Source organism: Salvelinus alpinus, chromosome 7 (assembly GCF_045679555.1).
Source record: "Salvelinus alpinus chromosome 7, SLU_Salpinus.1, whole genome shotgun sequence".
NCBI classification, from domain to species: Eukaryota; Metazoa; Chordata; class Actinopteri; order Salmoniformes; family Salmonidae; genus Salvelinus; species Salvelinus alpinus.
In genome coordinates this window covers 4,750,879-4,773,809 of record NC_092092.1, presented here as the reverse complement: position 1 = coordinate 4,773,809, position 22,931 = coordinate 4,750,879, and the positions used below count along the sequence as shown (strand labels likewise).

Here is a 22,931-nt window from a genome sequence, read left to right as displayed (position 1 = left end):
CATGAGCCCAGTCCAGGGACGACTCTCTCTCTCTGTAACCCTGAGCCCAGTCCAGGGACGACTCTCTCTCTGTAACCCTGAGCCCAGTCCAGGGACGACTCTCTCTCTGTAACCCTGAGCCCAGTCCAGGGACAACTCTCTCTCTGTAACCCTGAGCCCAGTCCAGGGACGACTCTCTCTCTGTAACCCCGAACCCAGTCCAGGGACGACTCTCTCTCTGTAACCCTGAGCCCAGTCCAGGGACGACTCTCTCTCTGTAACCCTGAGCCCAGTCCAGGGACGACTCTCTCTCTCTGTAACCCTGAGCCCAGTCCAGGGACGACTCTCTCTCTGTAACCCCGAGCCCAGTCCAGGGACGACTCTCTGTCTGTAAACCCGAGCCCAGTCCAGGGACGACTCTCTCTCTGTAACCCTGAGCCCAGTCCAGGGACGACTCTCTCTCTGTAACCCCGAGCCCAGTCCAGGGACGACTCTCTCTCTGTAACCCTGAGCCCAGTCCAGGGACGACTCTCTCTCTGTAACCCGGAGACCAGTCCAGGGACGACTCTCTCTCTGTAACCCTGAGCCCAGTCCAGGGACGACTCTCTCTCTGTAACCCTGAGCCCAGTCCAGGGACATTCTCTCTCTGTAACCCTGAGCCCAGTCCAGGTACTATGTTTCTATAGAGGTTTATATGAATGACTGGCATCACCTGTACAGAATGATTGTAATGAATATGTTGTCTGGTGTACCTTGGGTATGTGCTGTACTGAAAGCAGTGTTGGTGCTGTGACTGTATATAGCCTACTAAGTTACTTTGTGCACTGTATACCTACTTGTCATCTGGTTGTACCTGTATAATGTCTTGGGATTCAATTGTTTAAAATGTTTTTCTGATTTTTATACAGTACTGTCTGTCAGTCTAAACTGGATCACTAAATTATAAGGTTAATTTGAATTATACACATTTTGCAGCATACATACAGTGGGGAGAACAAGTATTTGATACACTGCCGATTTTGCAGGTTTTCCTACTTACAAAGCATGTAGAGGTCTGTAATTTTTATCATAGGTACACTTCAACTGTGAGAGACGGAATCTAAAACAAAAATCCAGAAAATCACATTGTATGATTTTTAAGTAATTAATTTGCATTTTATTGCATGACATAAGTATTTGATACATCAGAAAAGCAGAACTTAATATTTGGTACAGAAACCTTTGTTTGCAATTACAGAGATCATACGTTTCCTGTAGTTCTTGACCAGGTTTGTACACACTGTAGCAGGGATTTTGGCCCACTCCTCCATACAGACCTTCTCCAGATCCTTCAGGTTTCGGGGCTGTCGCTGGGCAATACGGACTTTCAGCTCCCTCCAAAGATTTTCTATTGGGTTCAGGTCTGGAGACTGGCTAGGCCACTCCGGGACCTTGAGATGCTTCTTACGGAGCCACTCCTTAGTTGCCCTGGCTGTGTGTTTCGGGTCGTTGTCATGCTGGAAGACCCAGCCATGACCCATCTTCAATGCTCTTACTTAGGGAAGGAGGTTGTTGGCCAAGATCTCGCGATACATGGCCCCATCCATCCTCCCCTCAATACGGTGCAGTCGTCCTGTCCCCTTTGCAGAAAAGCATCCCCAAAGAATGATGTTTCCACCTCCATGCTTCACGGTTGGGATGGTGTTCTTGGGGTTGTACTCATCCTTCTTCTTCCTCCAAACACGGCGAGTGGAGTTTAGACCAAAAAACTCTATTTTTGTCTCATCAGACCACATGACCTTCTCCCATTCCTCCTCTGGATCATCCAGATGGTCATTGGCAAACTTCAGACGGTCCTGGACATGCGCTGGCTTGAGCAGAGGGACCTTGCGTGCACTGCAGGATTTTAATCCATGACGGCGTAGTGTGTTACTATTGGTTTTCTTTGAGACTGTGGTCCCAGCTCTCTTCAGGTCATTGACCAGGTCCTGCCGTGTAGTTCTGGGCTGATCCCTCACCTTCCTCATGATCATTGATGCCCCACGAGGTGAGATCTTGCATGGAGCCCCAGACCGAGGGTGATTGACCGTCATCTTGAACTTCTTCCATTTTCTAATAATTGCGCCAACAGTTGTTGCCTTCTCACCAAGCTGCTTGCCTATTGTCCTGTAGCCCATCCCAGCCTTGTGCAGGTCTACAATTTGATCCCTGATGTCCTTACACAGCTCTCTGGTCTTGGCCATTGTGGAGAGGTTGGAGTCTGTTTGATTGAGTGTGTGTACAGGTGTCTTTTATACAGGTAACGAGTTCAAACAGGTGCAGTTAATACAGGTAATGAGTGGAGAACAGGAGGGCTTCTTAAAGAAAAACGAACAGGTCTGTGAGAGCCGGAATTCTTACTGGTTGGTAGGTGATCAAATACTTATGTCATGCAATAAAATGTAAATTAATTACTTAAAAATCATACAATGTGATTTTCTGGATTTTTGTTTTAGATTCCGTCTCTCACAGTTGAAGTGTACCTATGATAAAAATTACAGACCTCTACATGCTTTGTAAGTAGGAAAACCTGCAAAATCGGCAGTGTATCAAATACTTGTTCTCCCCACTGTAGTTCTAAGTCTTGTGAATTATTGACTTGTGGATGTTAATTTGTTTAATTTCTTTATTTGGATCCTCATAAGCTGATGCCTTAGTTACTGCTAGTCTTCCTGGGGTCCACGGAAAATTCATAATGGTTTCCTGGACATAGATTAGGCTAAATCTAGACCTAGGCTAAATCTAGACCTATGCTAAAAACCATGCTCAATGGAACACATTGAAGTATATTTAGTTAGGAACTCCCCTCACCTCCAACTCAATCATGAAGTTTGCAGACGACACAACAGTAGTGGGCTTGATTACCAACAACGACGAGACAGCCTACAGGGTGGAGGTGAGGGCCCTCGGAGTGTGGTGTCAGGAAAATAACCTCACACTCAACGTCAACAAAACAAAGGAGATGATCGTGGACTTCAGGAAACAGCAGAGGGAGCACCCCCCCTATCCACATCGATGGGACAGTAGTGGAGAGGGTAGTAAGTTTTAAGTTCCTCGGTGTACACATCACGGACAAACTGAATTGGTCCACCCACACAGACAGCGTGGTGAAGAAGGCGCAGCAGCGCCTCTTCAACCTCAGGGGGCTGAAGAAATTCGGCTTGTCACCAAAAGCACTCGCAAACTTCTACAGATGCACAATCGAGAGCATCCTGTCTGGCTGTATCACCGCCTGGTACGGCAACTGCTCCGCCCACAACCGTAAGCCTCTCCAGAGGGTAGTGAGGTCTGCACAACGCATCACCGGGGGCAAACTACCTGCCCTCCAGGACACCTACACCACCCAATGTCACAGGAAGGCCATAAAGATCATCAAGGACAACAACCACCCGAGCCACTGCCTGTTCACCCTGCTATAATCCAGAAGGCGAGGTCAGTACAGGTGCATCAAAGCTGGGACCGAGAGACTGAAAAACAGCTTCTATCTCAAGGCCATCAGACTGTTAAACAGCCACCACTAACATTTAGTGGCCGCTGCCAACATACTGACTCAACTCCAGCCACTTTAATAATGGGAATTGATGGAAATGTATGTAATACATGTATCACTAGCCACTTTAAACTATGCCACTTTATGTTTATATACCCTACATTACTCATCTCATATGTATACAGTAATCCCTCGTTTATCGCGGGGGTTACGTTCCGAAAATGACCCGCGATAAGTGAAATCCGCGAAATAGAAAACTTTTTTTTTTTTTTACAATTAGCAACTATTACATGTATACAAATACAGTGACTCACGTGTAGGCCGTTTCGTCGACATTATGGGTTTAGGAGATGTTCGAAATTACAAGATAATTTGGCCAACTTAATGTAAATTTGCCAAGCTGTTTTATGTACGTACACATAACTGCACGAGACGACAAAATGATAGCACAATTCGTAGCATGTTTTGATACAAGAAGCGGGAGTGAGTTTTTAGCGAATCAGAATGCAGAGCACAATGCACCAAAAAAAAAAAAAAATGCATTATGAAAATCCGCGAAATAGCGAATCCGCGATAAGTGAACCGCGAAGTGGCGAGGGATCACTGTATACTGTACTCTATACCATCTACTGCATCTTGCCTATGCCGTTCTGTACCATCACTCATTCATATATCTTTATGTACATATTCTTATCCCTTTACACTTGTGTGTATAAGGTAGTAGTTGTGGAATTGTTAGGTTAGATTACTTGTTGGTTATTACTGCATTGTCGGAACTAGAAGCACAAGCATTTCGCTACACTCGCATTAACACCTGCTAACCATGTGTATGTGACAAATAAAATTTGATTTGATTTTGGTTGTCTAGGTCTTAATTGAAAGGAAAACCCACAGACACTTTGCCCTCTGTAGAATGAGTTTGACATCCCTGCCTTACAAGCTCGTCACAATAGACATGATTACAGCAGTAGTATAGTATACTATTGCAGTACAGCAGTAGTATAGTATACTATAGCAGTACAGCAGTAGTATAGTACAACAGTAGTATAATATACTATAGCAGTACAGCAGTAGTATAATATACTATAGCAGTACAGCAGTAGTATAGGATAGCAGTACAGCAGTAGTATAGTATACTATAGCAGTACAGCAGTAGTATAGGATAGCAGTACAGCAGTAGTATAGTATAGCAGTACAGCAATAGTATAATATGCTATAGCAGTACAGCAGTAGTATAGTATACTATAGCAGTACAGCAGTAGTATAGTATACTATAGCAGTAGTGCATTATTACAACAAGAGAAGAACAGACATCTGTGATTGAGGCTGCTTTCACACAGTTGTTGTGGAATCTGGAAGACATTTGTAATCTGTATTGAAGTGCTGATCATTTCATTTTTTGATTACAGTATTGGTCCATTATGTTGACTGTATAGGCTTAATATTACACCAACACAATCACTGAGCATGATCATATTGCAGTGTTAACATCACTGATTGACAAAGTATTTACCTGATAATCAGAAAGTGCTTCTGACTTTTTATCTTAGACTAACATTTAAATGTTTTTAGTACAAAGCTACAATTCCAAGCTGTAGTGTTATCACGTTCTGCAGTCCTGCTGGTTTTTCTTCCAGGCACTTGGCAGGAGTGGAGAGTCGACCTCTTGTATCCATCAACTCTACAACTTCTCCACCTTCTTCACAAACTGCAGCAGGTCGTCAGCCAGGAGCTGTGGCTCCTCGAAGGCAGCGAAGTGGCCTCCTCGGGGCATGTAAGAGTAGGAGTAGATGTTCCTGAACCTGTCTCTGGCCCACGACTGGGGCACGTGCATTAGCTCGTTGGGAAACGCGGCCAGGCCTGTAGGCACATACACCCCCGTACTGAGGACACGAGAGACAGGTTAACAAACACAGCCACACATTTACATTTTTAGTCAGAGCAGACACTCATTTTAGCAGAGTGTCTGCCAATCAGTGCATTCAACTAAAGTAGGTAGAAAACAACCACCTGGAACATCTCATTATTGGGAGCCTGTTATCATAACACAAAGCAAGCATGATCATGGGTTCAAGTCCCGCAAGGATCACATAAAACTACAAAATGTACTATACGTCCCTTGGCATGTATTATTAAATAGCGTCTATTATTGGTTTTTAGGAACAGCCCGTGTCATATTAAACTGGACAGACCCTGTAGGAACAGCCCGTGTCATATTAAACTGGACAGGCCCTGTAGGAACAGCCGGTGTCATATTAAATGGACAGGCCCTGTAGGAACCGCCCGTGTCATACTGGACCATATGACACCACACATACAAACTCACTTATTATCCAGTCTGTTGTCAATGTTGGTCTTTAAGTTCTCCTTGTAGAACCTCATGGAGGACACGATGGAGCCGGTGGTCCAGTAGATCATGATGTTGGTCAGCAGGTCGTCCAGGGTGAACTTCCTAAAAGACAGGAACCAGGCTCTCAATGAACCAATCAACAGCCCTGGGTTTTATTCATTCTCCAATAAAAACACTTTTCCAGTTGTAAATGTTTATCTACAGTGTGCACTGACGAATACAACAAAGGTAGTCCCTCTTTCAGTTTGTGATTTTCCCATTTGGTGTCAAGTGAATAGGACTGTGAATGGGTGCTACCAAGGCAACATGTTCATGCAAATAGATTAGGATCATTGTTTTGCTGGGACAAATAAAGTTGTATTGAATGTTTCCCCTACAGTTTTGGCAGATCTGACCATCATTTGATTAAGAGTAATTGATGGGACAGCAATATATTTACCCCCTAAAAAGTATATATTTCTCCACTCACAACCCAAAGTAAACAAGCTAAACTGTAGCTTGTACCTCTCCAGCCCCCCATCTTCCAAGTCCCTGTTGTTGAAGTCAGTCCAGGTGGAAAACTTCTCCAGTATGTAAGCAGCCAGGCCTACTGGAGAGTCATTCAGTCCACAACCTGCAGGGGGAGACATTTCACAATATGATTAGAACGACTACTACAGCTAAACTATCAGAGGTCTGTGTGTCCGTGCATTTTTTTTATTTTACCAGGGAGTCACACTGAAACCATGGTCTCTTTTACAGCCCTGAAATACACACAAAATATAAATAAAGAAAGAAAAACAAGATCATAAAAAACACATTCATTGGTAATAAGGTCATCACTCAGCTTTCTGAATTGCCCTAGAGGCACCAAAACATAAAATGGAAAAACATTTTGAAGATAGTTCTTAGACATTATTTGTGGAACAAAAATCTGCATGAGAGCACCAGCTGTTCCAGAGGACCAGCTACGGTATGTTTTTTCATATCTATATTTTCAATTTGTTTTCTATAACATTGATGTGGGGTTTAGAACAGTAGGCGTATTGGAAAAATTCCAGTTTTATATTTAACCTAACTTTACACATTCTTTGCGACTGTGTTCCAGACGACTGTGTGATCATGCTCTCAGTTGCCGATGTGAGTACGACATTTAAAAACAGGTAAACATTCACAAGGCCGCAGAGCCAGACGGACTACCAGGATGTGTACTCCGAGCATGCGCTGACCAACCGGCAAGTGTCTTCACTGACATTTTTAACCTGTCCCTGACAGAGTCTGTAATACCTACACGTTTCAAGCAGACCACCATAGTCCCTGTGCCCAAGAACAGCCAAGGTAACCTGCATAAATGACTAACGACCCGTAGCACTCACATCTGTAACCATGAAGTGCTTTGAAAGGCTGTTCATGGCTCACATCAGCACCATCAATCTTTTCAGTCTCCTGAGGGGGAATGGTAATTGTCGTGCCCTCTTCACAGCTGTCTTGGTGCGTTTGGACCATGGTAGTTTGAAGCTCTCAACCAGCTCCATTACAACACCGTCGATGAGAATGGGGGTGTGCTCAGCCCTCCTTTTCCTGTAGTCCACGATCATCTCCTTTGTCTTGATCACATTGAGGGAGAGGTTGTTGTCTCTGACCTCCCTATAGGCTGTCACATCGTTGTCAATGATCAGGCCTACCGCTATTGTGTCGTTAGCAAACTTGATGGTGTTGAGTCGTGCTTGGCCATGCAGTCATGGGTGAACAGGGAGTACAGGAGGTGACTGAGCATGCACCCCTGAGGGGCCCCCATCTTGAGGATCAACGTGGCAGATGTAATGTTGCTTATCCTTACCACCTGGGGGGCGCCCGTCAAGATGTCCGGGATCAAGTTGCAGAGGGAGCCGTTTAGTCCCAGGGTCCTTAGCTTAATGATGAGCTTTGAGGGCACTATGTTGAACGCTGAGCTGTAGTCAATGAATAGCATTCTCATGTAGGTGTTCCTTTTGTCCAGGTAGGAAAGTGCCGTGTGGAGTGCAATAGAGATTGCGTCATCTGTGGATCTGGGTCTAGGGTTTCTGGGATAATGATAATGGTGTTGATGTGAGCCATGAGCAGCCTTCATGGCTACAGGCGCGAGTGCGACGCTTCGGTAGTCATTTAGGCAGGTTACCTTGGTGTCTCGGGCACAGGAACTATGGTGGTCTGCTTGAAACATGTTGGTATTACAGACTCGGTCAGGGACAGGTTAAAAATGTCAGTGAAGACACTTGCCAGTTGGTCAGCGCATGCTCGGAGTACACATCCTGGTATGTTGACCTGTTTAAAAGAGCTTACCCACATCGGCTACGGATAGCATGATCACACAGTCGTCCAGAACAGCTAGTGCTCTCATGCATGCTTCAGCGTTGCTTGCCTCGACGCGTGCAGAGAAGTCATTAAGTTCCCCTGTTAGGCTCGTGTCACTGGGCAACTCGCGGCTGTGCTTCCCTTTGTAGTCCATAATAGGTCTGCAAGCCCTGCCTTATGCCGGTGTAGTAAAATATTAAGTTCTGTCAAGTAATGTTTTAACCCGTTACATGCAGCCTGGTCTAGGACAACTGAGGAAAGCCTCTGAATTAGCTGTGAGTGATCAACAGTATCAAAAGCCTTTGACATGTCATTGAAGAGGGCAGCACCATGTTGCCTTTCATCCAGACAGTTAACCACATCATTTATAACTAGGGATGCAGAAGAGATAGTGCTATGACCTGGTCTAAACAGACTTATTTCATTTTAAAATACATTTCAAAGACACAAAAGATCTTAGCTGAGATTTAATCAAGGATTCTAATACTTTAGCTAGGCAAGAAAGTTTAGAAATAGGCCAATAATGATTTAGGGCACAATGGTCACCACCTTTGAAGGTTGGAGTACATGGGCCGTCTTCCAAACCTTGGTGACAGTACCAGATATAAATCGTCAGGTTAAAGATTCAGCCATCAGGGGGACAGCGAGCTGCAGCAAATCTGGATCAAGCATATCACCAGGTGTGTGTGGTGGTGTTAGGAGTACTACAGACCGATGGTAAAAACTGACCAACAAAGCAGTCCATTCAGTCTCATGCTCAAACAACAAGCCTGGGAGTTGTGGGTCATCAAAACGTCAGGTGATATATCAGGTAAAATAAAGCTGTGACATTCTCACCAGCGGAGTCTGGCTTGGTGCCCTGGATGTGCAGGTAGCCAGTCTCTCTGATGATCTCATAGATGTTCCTTTCCATGAAACCTACTGAACCAAACAACCTTCTGACATCTTCCCTGGTGAACCCAACCAGCCAGGGCACGTAGCGGCCAATCAGGATGGAAAACAGGACACCGAACCCCCTCAGTTTGCTAGTTAACATGTTGAGGTGGAGACCCTTCACACACCTACACAGTAGCACAGGAAGAGAAGATAAAGAGTGTGGTCATCCAACAGACAAATCTTTCTGCTTGATGGTTACAGTGTTGATGTTCTGAAGACATGTTATTCTGTGTACACTAAATGTCCCCGTGACCTAGCGTTTCCCAAACTCAGTCCTGGGGACCACAAGGGGGACACGTTGTGTTTTTCTTTGCTCTAAATTAAAATACTCAAACTTGATGAGTTAAATCAGCTGTGTAGTGCTGTACAGCAAACACCCAAATGTGAACACCTTGGGAGTCCCCGGGAGAGAGATTGGGATACGCCACCCTAACCCTTCCATATTTGCAGATATGACAGTTCTGGATAGGTACAATCAGTGTAATGGTGGCAATTCCACCATATTGTTCCCACTAACAGATCAACAAATATCAAAAGGGTTTGAGTTCCAAGGGGAAGGACTAGAGAGAGAATTGGGGCCGGCTGTCTGTTATTTTTTAAAATTAAGTCAGTTAAGAACACATTCTTATTTACAGGGGACGGCCTCCCCAGCCAAACCCGGACGACGCTGGGCCAATTGTCCACCGCCCTATCGGACTCCCAATCACGACCGGTTGTGATACAGCCTGGAATCGAACCAGGGTGGTTGTAGTGACGCCTTTAGCACTGAGATGCGGTGCTTTAGACCGCTGAACCAGGGTGGTTGTAGTCAAGCCTTTAGCACTGAGATGCGGTGCTTTAGACCGCTGAACCAGGGTGGTTGTAGTGACGCCTTTAGCACTGAGATGCGGTGCTTTAGACCGCTGAACCAGGGTGGTTGTAGTGACGCCTTTAGCACTGAGATGCGGTGCTTTAGACCGCTGAACCAGGGTGGTTGTAGTGAAGCCTTTAGCACTGAGATGCGGTGCTTTAGACCGCTGAACCAGGGTGGTTGTAGTGACGCCTTTAGCACTGAGATGCGGTGCTTTAGACCGCTGAACCAGGGTGGTTGTAGTGAAGCCTTTAGCACTGAGATGCGGTGCTTTAGACCACTGAACCAGGGTGGTTGTAGTGAAGCCTTTAGCACTGAGATGCGGTGCTTTAGACCGCTGAACCAGGGTGGTTGTAGTGAAGCCTTTAGCACTGAGATGCGGTGCTTTAGACTGCTGAACCAGGGTGGTTGTAGTGACGCCTTTAGCACTGAGATGTGGTGCTTTAGACCGCTGAACCAGGGTGGTTGTAGTGACGCCTTTAGCACAGATGCGGTGCTTTAGACCGCTGAACCAGGGTGGTTGTAGTGACGCCTTTAGCACTGAGATGCGGTGCTTTAGACCGCTGAACCAGGGTGGTTGTAGTGACGCCTTTAGCACTGAGATGCGGTGCTTTAGACCGCTGAACCAGGGTGGTTGTAGTGACGCCTTTAGCACTGAGATGCGGTGCTTTAGACCGCTGAACCAGGGTGGTTGTAGTGACGCCTTTAGCACTGAGATGCGGTGCTTTAGACCGCTGAACCAGGGAGGTTGTAGTGACGCCTTTAGCACTGAGATGCGGTGCATTAGACAGCTGAACCAGGGTGGTTGTAGTGACGCCTTTAGCACTGAGATGCGGTGCTTTAGACCGCTGAACCAGGGTGGTTGTAGTGAAGCCTTTAGCACTGAGATGCGGTGCTTTAGACCGCTGAACCAGGGTGGTTGTAGTGATGCCTTTAGCACTGAGATGCGGTGCTTTAGACCGCTGAACCAGGGTGGTTGTAGTGAAGCCTTTAGCACTGAGATGCGGTGCTTTAGACCGCTGCGCCACTCTGCAGTTCTTATGCTGCTTCCTGGTTTTAAACCCTTCTTCCAAAGAGTACAGGTGCACACTTTTCCCCCTCATGGATTAGACACTGCTGGCAACTCACTCCAGCCAATGCTTACATCAATTATATGCTTTAAAATCCATGACGGGGAATGTGCAAGTGCACTTATCTCAATAAGAGGAGAATTGTTCTTACTCTGGCTTCATCTGGGCCATGTTAGTAGTGATGAGTGAGCCCCAGTCTCCTCCCTGCAGATAATACTCTGAGAAACCCAGACGCTCCATCAGCTTGTGGAAGACCCTCGCTGCAGCCAGAGAGTTAAACCCTGCAGGGAGGAACACCACAGAAGAAGAGCAGATACATTAGTATGACACCACAGAAGACCATTGTCAGGTTTTGGCCAGGACTATTCAGGTTTTGGTCACTAGATGTCCCCATTGCGCCTTTTTGAACCTTTTGTTTATTTTCCCTTCTAGTTATCATTTTCACCTGTGCCTCATTTCCTTGTAGGTATTTAAACCATTAGTGTCCCTCAGTTCTTTGCTCTGTGTTTGTATGTTAGCACCCAGCCCCAGCCATGCTGTGAACATACATTTCTCTTGTTGGATTTTCCAGAGGTACTCTGGTTTTGTTCTTGTTTATTTTTGATTAGTCTTTTGAGGTTTGTTTTTCCCTGCTGTTCTTACCACTTTGTGGATTTTCATTGTATTTTGGAGGATATCCATTTTTTCTCTTGGCTTTACTTTTGACGTTGTGGATTTATATTTTTTGCCTGAAGATCTTTTACCTTGATTAAACCACCGTCTCTAGTACTGCTGTGTCTGCCTCATCTTCTGGGTTCTGCCGACTATTAGTGACTGTTTCTCACACCGGGTCCTGACAACCATAGCCCTTAACTCATCTATTCCTAGTATAGTGAACTAATAGTAACTTTACTAAATAGGGCTGGGTTAAAAAGCCAAAAAGATGAATTACCACAATCAGAAAATAAAACAAAACCTTGAATCTCCTTGCTTGAGTAATAAAAAAAGGAGAAAAACAGTATTAGTGGGATATTTATTGCTATTCTAGGTTCTACAAAACCCCCAGCCTGTCATGATGGGGTTATTGTAACCTAACCCTGTATTACTGTGGTGTGGAGTTATGATATAACGAGATAGAGATACATAACAAGTCACTTAGCAGGACATATGGATATGTCCAGCTCAAATTCTTGCAACAAACAATGTGACAGAACGTTTGGCCGTTTGCAAAAACTGGTCTATGCCATCAGTTCTTTAGAATTGGGGTGTCAAACTTACAGCCCCCGTCTAATCTGGCCAGCGAAGGGTTGGACAAACTCGATATACTTTAAAATTACTAACACCAAATCACAACTGCGTAGAAATGATAATGGACCTACACTGAACAAAAACACAAAATGCAACAATTTCCAAGATTTTACTGAGTTACAGTTCATAAAAGGGAAATCAGTTTAAATAAATTCACTAAGCCCTAAAATATGGAATTCACACTGCTGGGAATACAGATATGCATATGTTGGTCGCATATACCTTTATAAAAATACACTGCTCAAAAAAATAAAGGGAACACTTAAACAACACAATGTAACTCCAAGTCAATCACACTTCTGTGAAATCAAACTGTCCACTTAGCAAGCAACACTGATTGACAATAAATTTCACATGCTGTTGTGCAAATGGAATAGACAAAAGGTGGAAATTATAGGCAATTAGCAAGACACCCCCAAAAAAGGAGTGATTCTGCAGGTGGTGACCACAGACCACTTCTCAGTTCCTGTGCTTCCTGGCTGATGTTTTGGTCACTTTTGAATGCTGGCGGTGCTTTCACTCTAGTGGTAGCATGAGACGGAGTCTACAACCCACACAAGTGGCTCAGGTAGTGCAGCTCATCCAGGATGGCACATCAATGCGAGCTGTGGCAAGAAGGTTTGCTGTGTCTATCAGCGTAGTGTCCAGAGCAGGGAGGCGCTACCAGGAGACAGGCCAGTACATCAGGAGACGTGGAGGAGGCCGTAGGAGGGCAACAACCCAGCAGCAGGACCGCTACCTCCGCCTTTGTGCAAGAAGGAGCAGGAGGAGCACTGCCAAAGCCCTGCAAAATGACCTCCAGCAGGCCACAAATGTGCATGTGTCTGCTCAAACGGTCAGAAACAGACTCCATGAGGGTGGTATGAGGGCCCAACGTCCACAGGTGGGGGTTGTTCTTACAGCCCAACACCGTGCAGGACGTTTGGCATTTGCCAGAGAACACCAAGATTGGCAAATTCGCCACTGGCGCCCTGTGCTCTTCACAGATGAAAGCAGGTTCACACTGAGCACATGAGCACATGTGACAGACGTGACAGTCTGGAGACGCCGTGGAGAATGTTCTGCTGCCTGCAACATCCTCCAGCATGACCGGTTTGGCGGTGGGTCAGTCATGGTGTGGGGTGGCATTTCTTTGTGGGGCCGCACAGCCCTCCATGGGCTCGCCAGAGGTAGCCTGACTGCCATTAGGTACCGAGATGAGATCCTCAGACCCCTTGTGAGACCATATGCTGGTGCGGTTGGCCCTGGGTTCCTCCTAATGCAAGACCTCATGTGGCTGGAGTGTGTCAGCAGTTCCTGCAAGAGGAAGGCATTGATGCTATGGACTGGCCCGCCCGTTCCCCAGACCTGAATCCAATTGAGCACATCTGGGACATCATGTCTCGCTCCATCCACCAACGCCACGTTGCACCACAGACTGTCCAGGAGTTGGTGGATGCTTTAGTCTAGGTCTGGGAGGAGATCCCTCAGGAGACCATCCGCCACCTCATCAGGAGCATGCCCAGGCGTTGTCGGGAGGTCATACAGACACGTGGAGGCCACACACACTACTGAGCCTCATTTTGACTTGTTTTAAGGACATTACATCAAAGTTGGATCAGCCTGTAGTGTGGTTTTCCACTTCCAAATCCAGACCTCCATGGGTTGATAAATTTGATTTCCATTGATAATTTTTGTGTGATTTTGTTGTCAGCACATTCAACTATGTAAAGAAAAAAGTATTTAATAAGAATAGTTCATTCATTCAGATCTAGGATGTGTTATTTTAGTGTTCCCTTTATTTTTTTGAGCAGTGTATATATATACACAGTTTCTTGACTGTGTCCAGCTCGCGAATATTCACCAAAATGAAAGCTAGGCAGTCAGTTATTGACGGCGAGGATATATATATATATATAACACATTTTCAGTGCAGCCGTTTGGACCTCGTTGAAGACCGAAAGCGGCCCCGGCGGCAGAATGAGTTTGACACCCCTGCTTTAGAGAATGCTTATGCCCCATATGCGAGTCCTCACCTTGCTTACGAGGGGCCTCGGAGAAGCCATATCCTGGGATGGAGGGGCAGATGACCTCGAAAGCCAGACTGTCCAGCGAGTCAGTGAGTAAAGGCAGGATCCTATAGAACTCATAGACAGAGCCAGGCCAGCCATGCACCAGCATTAGAGGCAACACCCTCTGACCCTCACGGTGAGGTGGACGCACATGGATGAAGTGTACATCTAATCCTGAAGGAAGAGGAATCAGGGGTTAGAGAATGGGGAGCAGTGGGTAAAACATTGGGGGAACTTGTTATAAGCATGTATGAGCCTTTTATAAAAGGCCTTATTCTTTATATCAACATTTAAAAAAAAATGACTTTAATGATTATGCCTGACAAATTTCCAAACAGAGTGAGAGACAGAAACTGGCACTATAAAGATCATGATGTGATCATCAAGGCCTACTAACCCTCGATATTGGTTTTGAATTGAGGGTACTTGTTAAGTATTGCAATCTGCTTCTTCCAGTTAAATTGATGCCTCCAGTGGGAGACCACCTTCTTCAGGTAGGTAGAGTTGAAGCCGTACTGGAAACCTGCATCCTCCAGGGGTTCAGTGTACCGGGTCCTGTCAATACGGTCATACAAGTCCTGTAGAGGAGGAAGATGATGATGGAGGAGGAGGAAGAAGACCACCTGTGTTAGGCCTGTTGTGGTCATACAAAGTTACATGTTCCCTTGATTTTCACATGAAATTAAAAGATACTCAGCCATAACTCACTGGGCAAACAACGTCATTTCAACATGGATAATTGGGTAATATTTAGTTGAGACATTGATCAATGAGATTACAACCTATACCCACTCAAAAAGATAAAAGTTAGTTGAATTTCTAATGTGTTGTCACTACGCTTTCAACCATCTAAAAGCACAACCCAATTTGTAAGTCGCTCTGGATAAGAGCGTCTGCTAAATGACTTAAATGTAAATGTAAAAATATCTACGGCCTGTTGCCAAAACCAGAGATCCGCTATATAGCAAAACATTTCTTCTTACAAAACTATCAGTAGTTGAAAATGCGATGGAAACCCATTTAACTTGTTTTTTATTTTGGCACATGGGAATTTAACTATTTCATTCAACCTCCCAAACCTACTTTTAGGTATTTCAGAGGTAAAAATCTTAATAAAATGCTTGTATGGATGTCAACCCTAATATATTTTCGTGTCGTCATCACCAATCAACTGCATTACAGTTAAAGCTGCAAAACATCACTTTTTGGGCAACCCAACATCTGTCATTCTCAATGAAAGCAAGTCTAAGAAGCAGTAGATATGTTCTATGTGCGACATTTCTATGCATCTTTTTACTTTGTGTTTTGTACACAAGGTTCAAGCAGCTGATATTACTATATGTGGTAATGGAAAATATATTTCACAACTGTTTAAATAGTGTAGAATATCATCGTACCATACTTGCTTGTAGTCAAATAAAACTGACATTAGGCGAACTATTAGAATTTTTGCAACCAGAAAATGGCGAAGCGATTTCTGCATGTGCACCTTTAAAAACGACATGCCTCCAGACCCAGATTTCTCTATCCTAGCTATGCTACCAGTTTCTACAAATGGGAGTTAGCATTTTGTGGTCACTTCTTCTAAACCTGAAAAGGGACGATTTCTAAATGTTAAACATCGAAAACAGCCAAATATATCCAAAATCGAACATTGGTAATGTAATAAATATCATTTATTATAACACAAGCATATTTGCTAATACATTGTTATAACTAACTTCTTTCCAAACAGGGTTTCTCACAAACTCATAGCAGATACGGAGACCCACACACACCCAGAGACAGATGGCTGTCACAGGCCTTTTCATAAAGACTGATAAGAAAAGGGGTGCCTGGTACTGCATATCACGAGAAACTGAGACCCACACACACCCAGAGACAGATGGCTGTCACAGGCCTTTTCATAAAGACTGATAAGAAAAGGGGTGCCTGGTACTGCAGATCACGAGAAACTGAGACACACACATACCCAAGGACAGAGGGCTGACGTAAACCTTTCATAAACACAGATAAGACAGGAACATCTACGCACACACAAAAACTCCTCTTCAGTCTGAACATTTTACAGAGACACACAGAAATGTCAAAATAGGAACATCTACGCACACACCTAATCTCCTGTTTTAGCTGAACATTTCTGAAGACAAAGAACTCTACTCAGAGCCAATGGGACAGTGATACTGGCCTGAAGGAGACCTCGCCCAACTCATCAGAACCAACCAGAGGACCAGAACTTCCAGACTCAACCTACTTTCTGTACTGTATAAAATGTATATGCACTCTGTTATCTGGGCTTCTTTCAGAGAGTTCCATTTGAGCTTGATGAAAGGGTCCGTGCACGCTATTTCAGATATTTTTACCTCTGAATAAATTGCTTTTAATTAAACCTAATCCACCCTGTCCAGAGTCTCTACTTCGTCTCAGTTCTCCAGTAAACTTGTTTTATCAACAGTAACCAAAGTGTGGGCCTGTTACAATATATCGATCACGATTTGACGAATATCCACTTTGTTTGTTCAACGTGCGCCGCCAAACCGCAGTCCTTCTTCTATCCCGACTGGCTGCGTTCCATTGACCTCTTTAGTCTTAACCACATCTATAGGCTATGAATATACTCTTACGCAATGGTTTGATTAAATACGCCCTATTTATCCACATAAAAAAGTACTCACTTCAGAACTTCAATTGTCTGCATGGTTACTCAAGAGTAATGCAGTTCCAATGTGCGCTCCTGCCTGTGCGTCATTGACCGAAGTCTGGACGTTTGCGGCATTCAAATCAGCTGAACTCGGAAATCTCCGACTTCAGTGCTTTCAAGTCAACTGGGAACTCGGGACAAACGAGTTCCAGCTGGGAAAATCTTTTTGAACGGTAATCCAACTTGGAATTCGAAGTCGGGACACTGCGCAGCGCACCTTTCTCAAACTCAGACTTTACGATTTGAAAATCAGACCACTGACGTCATGATTTGACCTCGTTTTTCCCCCCGAGTTGCCAGTTGACTTGAAAGCACCATTTCACTAGACGATTGACATTATGACCAGGATGATAAGAAAATACAATTCTTAATTCTAATTTCATTTCTCAGGTTTGTATCATCAATAACTTGAGGCCAGTCACCATAGGCTAAATAACAAGCACAAAAGTCAAATCACGAATATAGCGTAGCCCCATGTAAAACTCATTCCAAGGAGGGCAGAGTGTCTTCGCTCTAACCTTGTGTAACGGATGTGAAATGGCTAGCTAGTTAGCGGGTACGCGCTAGTAGCATTTCAATCAGTTACGTCACTTGCTCTGAAACCAATATGTAGTGTTGCCCCTTGCTCTGCAAGGGCCGTGGCCTTTGTGGAGCGATGGGTAACGATGCTTCGTGGGCGACCGTTGTTGATGTGTGCAGAGGGTCCCTGGTTCGCGCCCGTGTCGGGGCGAGGGGACGCCGTAAAGTTATACTGTTACATTGATGCTGTTGACCCGGATCACTGGTTGCTGCGGAAAAGGAGGAGGTTGAAAGGGGGGTGAGTGTAACGGATGTGAAATGGCTAGCTAGTTAGCGGGTACGCGCTAGTAGCATTTCAATCAGTTACGTCACTTGCTCTGAAACCAATATGTAGTGTTGCCCCTTGCTCTGCAAGGGCCGTGGCTTTTGTGGAGCGATGGGTAACGACCGTGCTTCGTGGGCAACCGTTGTTGATGTGTGCAGAGGGTCCCTGGTTCGCGCCCGTGTCGGGGCGAGGGGACGGTTTAAAGTTATACTGTTACACTTGTCCTTGATTGATGAATTAAGGTCACTAATTAGTAAGGAACTACCCTCACCATGTTGTCTAGGTCTTAATCGAAAGAAGAAATACAAAAGCGGCAGACACTCCGCCCTCGGTGGAATGAGTTTGACCACCCCCCCCAATCCACTGGGAACGTCTAACAGTAGGCTTAATGCTAGACTGTATAAATAGCCAATCATCCCTAAAGCCAATAAAGCCTAGTCCTATTTAGTTTAGTGTCACTTACAGAGATTTAGAGTTTTGACAGCCATTGGTGTGCAGGTTCTCATTACGTTTCATAATATTTTTCCATAATGAATTATTTAGCTTAGCCTACAACCAAGCAAATCAACGGGGTAAGCCGCTCTGCAAAACGGCCAACTCTAGTTATCTACATTCATTTCCAATGCGTTTGCATTCCAGCATTGGGTTGCAGAGGCAATTCGTTCTGTGGTGCACACGTTGGATTTATCGAACTTTTGCAACGAATTGTAGGTGTTAAATGGCTTGACAGAAGTAGTAACAGAAGGTGAACGTTTAACTGTTGCACGCATGCGTCCCATTTTGCACAAATTGCGCAAAGTTCATTGTCGGTGTGATAGAGGCGGTCGCTTTTGTGTTGATATTGCTTCTACACCTGCATTGCTTGCTGTTTGGGGTTTTAGGCTGGGTTTCTGTACAGCACTTTGAGATATCAGCTGATGTAAGAAGGGCTTTATAAATAAATTTGATTTGATATTGATTCCACTAATAATTAAGCCCCACCCCTCATCAAGCAGAAGTGACGTCACCGCGTTTATATAAAAGTCGTCGGAGGCGAGGATTTGTTGTGGTGTAACGTTACTTGATACGATCGGAGTTGCAATAAAGACCGAGATCAGACGGGAAAAATGCTCATGAATTGGAAGATCGTCGTTCCTTTGCTCGCGGTGGCATTCATCGTGACGAGCGCCGATGGGATACCGGGGGGCGTCGTGGACGCAGATATGAACGACCCCGCTACCAGAGACGCGCTGCAGTTCGCGGTGGCCGAAAACAACAAGAGAACAAACGACATGTATGTTTGGCAGGTGGCTAAAGTTGTCAAGGCTCAGGAACAGGTCAGTCCCTTTTTATAGACCCTTTCATTAGTTGAATGACGTCAATGTTGATCGTTCGTTGTGTAGCGTAGTTTTCTTGTTTTTCATTCCGCTGTTCAATACCTAAATTCACTCTGGCTATCTACTCTGATTTCAGGACAATCTCGTATGTGTGCCAGAGGCAGAATAACTAATGATGTGAATTCGTAAAATCATATGTCGAAATTGACCGGTGTCAGTTAACGTCGGCCAAAAACGTAATTAAATTGTTGCCAGCAGCACAGTTGGTCACCAACGCTCCAGATAACAGCCTAACCAGCTCAGCCTGTGCAAGTGGAATGATCAGATGTTCTCTCATTAGTGTCTGGAAGAAGCAAGCTAACTAACTTTACGCCTCGATCACACCTGACAGGAATTTTACATTTTGCCCGAGAAAGCTGTGTTTGGATATTGGCACAGGTGTTAGACCTGAGAGGAAGTCGAGGACCGGGAAACCGTGCCAATATATCCTTAACACCGGTTTAGAGGACGTTATCTCTTGTATACAACGGGTTACTAACATATTCAAATATTGATTGACATATTTTCATAACTTATTTTGATTATTCATACTATTTCACAAGATGTAGTCCCGACAAGTCTAAGGTTGCTACCCAAGCCGGCTGGTCTTTCGTTCAAAATGTTCCATTGCAATACTAGTTGGTAACGTTCTTATCCCCTGCTTGCTTGTTTGCCAACTATGGCTAAATTAGTCACGTCAAACAATGAATACAGAATAAGAGCAAACGATTTGCCTTTACATTTTCTTGTGACATTGAATTTGGATACACACTTAAATAATAATGAGCTATAGTGCTGTGCGATTTCACCTGGCATAGGTGATGTGCTCTCTTGTCAGGACATTGTTGTTCAGAGGAACTAGCTAACACAATCACTTCAAATCGAAGCTGTGAAGGCAGCGAACTAGCTGCATTTAATTTGACCTGTGTTTCTATTATATATCCATTAAAAAGTATGCCAGTGTAACCGGTGTGAAATGGTTAGCGAGGTGCGCGCTAATAGTGACTCAATCGGTGTCGTTAATTGCTCTGAGACCTTGAAGTGGTTTTTGTGGAGCGAAAGGTAACGATGCTTTGTGGGAGGCAGTTGTTGTGTGCACAGGGTCCCTGGTTCGAGCCCAGGTAGGGGTGAGGAGAGGGACAGAAGCAACACTCTTTACACCAGCTGCTTCATGATTTCGACTGGCTGAGAAACTCTCTTCCGGATGCTAGAGACAGACAGCAATGTTTATACAAATTTCAGCTGTTGAAAATCAAATGCCGATCTAAAAGAAATGGGAGATTTTTACAGTGGATCAAGTTTATAAAGTGCCTGGCTGGGTTTACGAGAAAGGGGATTGGAGAAAGTGGATTGCGCAGTCAGATGGAACAGATTAAATGTCAACGTCCTACCTTTAGCTGGTGCTAATTTGTGGAATAAATAATGTCTAGAATGCGGTTTATCCAGTATTAGACCCACCCGTTTGTATAATTCCCTATAACGCAGGGTATGTTTGAACCATAAAATTAAATTGCTATAGTTTAATTTTATTTTGAGCGACTTTTGAACGCAAAATTGAAAACAGTATTGGTCTTGTTGAATTTGGTTTTCATAATAGCAAGCTAGGTTTGATGGTTAGCTAAAGTCTGTTTGTTGGGTTACCACGGCAACTACTGTAGCCGTCTAGTCAACTTGCTGGCTACTTCGCTGGATGGTGAACACACTTGTTGTGGTAAATTATAGCTTTGATGTAAAAGGAATAATCAACTCAGGGTTCTATCCATTCTCTGGAAAATAAACTCCGGTCAAGGTCAGTTCCACTCCGCTATAGTGTCGCCTTCCACGTCGGTCATTGTTTTCCATAGAACGCATAGCCCCTCGTTGATCCCTTACATAGTTGGTGATGAGTGGAGACAATGGGAGCCTATTGTCGCTAGGACTCATGTGATTATAAGATGCCCATTTGCCCTATGTACCCTCTGGCTCAGTGAACAATGCTCACCTGACATTATGCAGGAGACTCATTTTTAACCCATGCAGTCATCTGCACTGTTTTTTAGTAGTTCAGTTCTAGCCATAGAAATAGAATCACTAGAACAGGTTCCTCATTCAAGATGGGGGATCTCTATGTCTGTGGTCTGACATGCTGACCATCCTCTGCTTACAGGTGGTAGCTGGGATGAAGTACATCTTCACAGTGCAGATGGCCAGGACCCTGTGCAGGAAGGGAGGCGTGAAGGACTGCGCTGTGCATCCGGCCCCAGCTGAGGTAAGGACCACAAGGCTAGTCTGGTCCCAGATCTGTTTGTGTTAACACTGGCACTTCAGCTCAGTGCTTCCTATATGTACAGCTTAAGAATGGTCCATTTTTAGTTTATAACCTGTTACCAACAGGGATCACATTGGTAACCAATAAACTACTTATAAACTGTTAGTAAATCCTACTTTTAACGTGTTACCCATTTCACTATTGGTTCAGTATTGTTTTTTTTACAAATTGCTTTGTTTGCAAAGGGAAGTTTCAGGTGACATTTCTAGAGATTAATGTCTGTTGGCAGTGTTTGAGAGCATCAAAACCATGATTCATTGTGGGTACATTTTGCCTGACTACTCTACAAATAATAAATTTGTTTATGATGTAATGTGATTTGTAGCTCAGGCAGTAGACTGCAATGTCCAACAAACCTTTTGTCAGGTGTTATGCTGCTGAAGGGGTGTGATCATACCAACTCGTGTTGCTTCCTGTTTCCTCAGACCTACCAGTGCATCTTTGAGGTGTGGAGCCGCCCCTGGATGGGAGCGAGCCAGTTGATCAAGAATGTCTGCCAGCCGTAAAGACCTAAAGGAGAGAAGACTTGGTCTAGTCTTCCCTATAACTAGTGTTATGTATTACTAATGCTGGTCAACCTCTGAATATCATAAACAAGAATCCAACTAATAATTTTCTAACTTTATGCATTCCCACACCAATAAAATAACTTCTGTTTTGAAAATGTAGTATTAAAATGGTTTGTAAACTCTATGCAACAGTTGAACTAAATAAAGAAATGGTTTGTAAACTCTATGCAACAGTTGAACTAAATAAAGAAATGGTTTGTTACATCTACATGTGGTTATTTACTTCATCTTGTTGCCAGATGAACAAATCTTAGATGGACACGTTTTGTGACAAATAGCACAATTTTGAGAAATATAACCCTGTCAGTCAGTCACACCCAATGATTCACATTGGTATTACTAATGCTGGTCAACCTCTGAATATCATAAACAAGAATCCAACTAATAATTTTCTAACTTTATGCATTCCCACACTAATAAAATAACTTCTGTTTTGAAAATGTAGTATTAAAATGGTTTGTAAACTCTATGCAACAGTTGAACTAAATAAAGAAATGGTTTGTTACATCTACATGTGGTTATTTACTTCCATCTTGTTGCCAGATGAACAAATCTTAGATGGACACGTTTTGTGACAATAGCACAAGGTTGAGAAATATAACCCTCGGTCAGTCACACCCAATGATTCACAGGACATGATGGACAACATACGTTTTATAAAGGCTCATGCATCCAACACAAAGCATAATGACAAAGCGGAAACGGGTTTAGACTCTGTTGCATATGTATTAAAAATGAAATTGATATGACACTTGCATAGCTATTCAGTTTTCAGACCCTTTACTCAGTACTTTGAAGCAGCCACTACAG

The 22,931-nt window shown here is 44.2% G+C and overlaps 3 protein-coding genes across 4 annotated transcripts in view; 1 reads left to right on the top strand and 2 right to left on the bottom strand.

Moving 5' to 3' along the window:
• Positions 1-22,931, bottom strand: part of LOC139580337 (cystatin-like) — a 126,271-nt gene that overhangs the window by 74,777 nt on the left and 28,563 nt on the right. The window lies entirely within an intron of this gene.
• Positions 4,846-15,159, bottom strand: LOC139580336 (epoxide hydrolase 1-like). Its single transcript, XM_071408891.1, has 7 exons — positions 14,742-15,159; positions 14,309-14,518; positions 11,158-11,287; positions 8,988-9,211; positions 6,342-6,450; positions 5,814-5,939; positions 4,846-5,370 (listed from the first exon to the last, which is right to left on the bottom strand). Exons 1-7 carry the CDS (start codon positions 14,989-14,991, stop codon positions 5,169-5,171), a joined length of 1,251 nt encoding a protein of 416 aa, XP_071264992.1. The 5' UTR covers positions 14,992-15,159; the 3' UTR covers positions 4,846-5,168.
• LOC139580343 (cystatin-like) lies at positions 18,459-22,329 on the top strand. Its single transcript, XM_071408904.1, has 3 exons — positions 18,459-19,205; positions 21,391-21,492; positions 21,978-22,329. The coding sequence occupies exons 1-3, from the start codon at positions 18,996-18,998 to the stop codon at positions 22,056-22,058; spliced, it is 393 nt and encodes a 130-aa protein (XP_071265005.1). The 5' UTR covers positions 18,459-18,995; the 3' UTR covers positions 22,059-22,329.